The sequence below is a fragment of the Papilio polytes genome, unplaced genomic scaffold (genome assembly GCF_000836215.1).
Source record: "Papilio polytes unplaced genomic scaffold, Ppol_1.0 DF820622.1, whole genome shotgun sequence".
NCBI classification, from domain to species: Eukaryota; Metazoa; Arthropoda; class Insecta; order Lepidoptera; family Papilionidae; genus Papilio; species Papilio polytes.
Genome location: NW_013528582.1, coordinates 960,040 through 962,507, shown reverse-complemented (window position 1 = coordinate 962,507; position 2,468 = coordinate 960,040). Strand labels below are relative to the sequence as shown.

The 2,468-nt window shown below is 52.5% G+C and overlaps 1 protein-coding gene across 1 annotated transcript; it reads left to right on the top strand.

Annotated features, from left to right (window-relative positions):
- The first annotated feature begins 516 nt into the window (after positions 1-516).
- LOC106110494 lies at positions 517-2,193 on the top strand. The gene has a single exon (XM_013292342.1). It carries the CDS (start codon positions 528-530, stop codon positions 2,172-2,174), a length of 1,647 nt encoding a protein of 548 aa, XP_013147796.1. The 5' UTR covers positions 517-527; the 3' UTR covers positions 2,175-2,193.
- Positions 2,194-2,468: the final 275 nt, after the last annotated feature.

The following is a 2,468-nucleotide window of genomic DNA, read 5'->3' as shown; positions in this document are numbered from 1 at the left end:
CAACGTAGTTAGAGACTGGTACTATTACCTACTCTCTAGCTACGGCTGAGAGAACCGCTCTAGACCTCGCCGGCGATGTGGGTGTAACCGGCGATGGTACCTAACCCACCTGTGCTAGGTCCTGCACAGTTGAGCGCCGTACGCGGGGATGACGGAGTCCTGGGGGGCTGAGCCGAAGCGTCACAGGGTTGTTTAAGTGACGTTAGGCAACACTCCCCCTTTGGTCCTAATTTCACGCCAAACGGTGGCCCCCTCCGCTAGCCACGGGGGGGGAAATGGCCACGCGTCCCGTCAGAGGGCCGCAGGCGAGGTGGGTAGGGTCCGCGAGCTGTCGCGAGACAGTCCGCGGCGGTAAAGGTCATGCTGACGGGGTAAGTGAAGGTTGTGCAAGTGGTCAAGCTAGGTCTTTTCAAACCTGGCCGCCAACCGGATCGAGCCCCCGATGTTGCACTGTGAGCCAACTGTGCCCACCTATATTCCCCCAGTAATCCTAGCGCCTGAATTTTTTATGAGTAAGGCGTTCCCAAATGTGCGGGCTCCATGGAGGGTGGGAAGCTGGGGGGACGAAACAAACACAACAGGCTATGGACTCTAAAAGACCAACGCAACCAAAAACCACCAAGGCGACTGGTACATCCCACGCCTCCCACAAAAAATCCGCAACAGCGGTTCAGAGTAACAGCTCTAATCAACCAGGCGACGGAACAACAACAGCAGGACCGTCTTCTACAACAAGCGTGAGCAAGAGCGACGATAAACTGGTTCCGCCAATAATTACGCCACTCTCACCGCCGAAGAGAATCGATGACGACCTGTCTGCTGCATGGCAGGTAGTCACAAGAAAAGAACGACCAAAAGCCCACAAAAGAGCTCCGGAACCAGATCGCAATGGTGCCTCCAAAGAGGCAACAAATAAGATCAAAAAATGGAAGCGTCCAACCAAGACGCAACGACTCAGAGCGGCCCAGGAAAAGGCAAAGAAGGATGCAGTACCTGGGGTTGCTGAGGTACCAACCCCTGAACAGGCGCCGCCCCAAGCAGGTCCCAGTGGTCAACAGGCAACTGGTCCAGGTCCTAGACCTCCAGAGCCGATCGCTACCACCAGCAAGGAAGCGGCCCCGGTGAAGGGAAAGGTGCCCCAGCGACCTGGTAAAGAAATCCGGGCCGAAAAAAGGGCACTCAACACCTCCACATCACCGAGAGGTGACTACAAAAAACAAAAAATAGACAAACAGACCAGGCCAGCAACGGTCAATTACAGCGCCGCGGTTTCCTCTGATCTAAAAGTAGCAATAACCAGCGCAGGATCCACCAACTTAACCAAGGAAGCAGCCAATGCGTTCATTCGCAATATGGTCCAGTCAATGATTTACACAGCCTGGATACCAGAAGGCGGCAATGAAGAGCAATTGCCCGTCCTTGTCACCAAACCAGTTTACGTAGAGGGAGCAATCCGGCTGACGTGTAACGACCGCATGACTCTGTCCTGGCTGAAGGAGATCATAAAAGATCCCAAAATCTGCCAGGGCAGTCAGCTGGTCGTGAAACGGCAGGGGGGCCTCCCCCGGCGAGTACGCTGCGGTATGTACGTCCCCGACGAGTTCGACATGATCACTGACACCCGTGACATAGGACGTCTACTGTATAGACAAAACAGATGGATCAACATCAAAGAATGGCTGTTTTTAGATGGCGAAAAACAAGCGGAGGGTTGGTTTATAAAAGTGACGATCCCAGAATCTCAGATCCCAACAATCCTGGAACACAACAGGCGCTTAGCATGCACCATTAACCAATGCTATCTTAAATTCTTAGGCAAGGGGGGCAAGTACTACGAAACCCCCCAAGCCAATACACCAGGACCATCGGTGGAAAGACCCCAACAACCGGACCCATCACTCCAAACTAGACAGGTAGTAGAAAAGACGGACTCTACAAAAAGCTCCACAGAGGAGCCCAAACAAGGAGACTCCAAAGAACAGGGAGAACCACTACCAGGTCCTTCGGGCATGCAACAAGTAGCGTCCCCGTCAGGGGGGGACTCACTCGGTACTCTATCGGGTGTCTCCCTCTCTGAAGGTGACGATGCGGAAGCAATGTTGGCTGGACTCTACCTAGATGAAGAGGAGGAGGACATTAAGGCACGTCAAAATGCCGTCCCCTTCGTTGAATAGCAACATCTCCTTCATTCAAATCAATCTCCACCATTGTGAAACTGCCACGGCTCAAATACGGAAATGGCTGGAGAAAAACACCAACTATATTGTCTTAATACAGGAGCCGTGGATTAAGACAAACAAGGTTTTAGTTTTATCTAACTTAACAGGTAAGCTAAACCTCTATACATACCGTGAGCGGCCAAGGGCGTGTATACTCACCTCTAAGAATATCCTCGCCCTTCCGCTCACGGACTTCTGTTGCAGAGACAACTGTGCTATATTAGTAACAGACGAACAGGGGGGCAAAAC

What these genes read in the sequence shown, in the direction of transcription:
- LOC106110494 (XM_013292342.1), top strand. Translation starts at nt 528, where the DNA reads ATGTGCGGGCTCCATGGAGGGTGGGAAGCTGGGGGGACGAAACAAACA.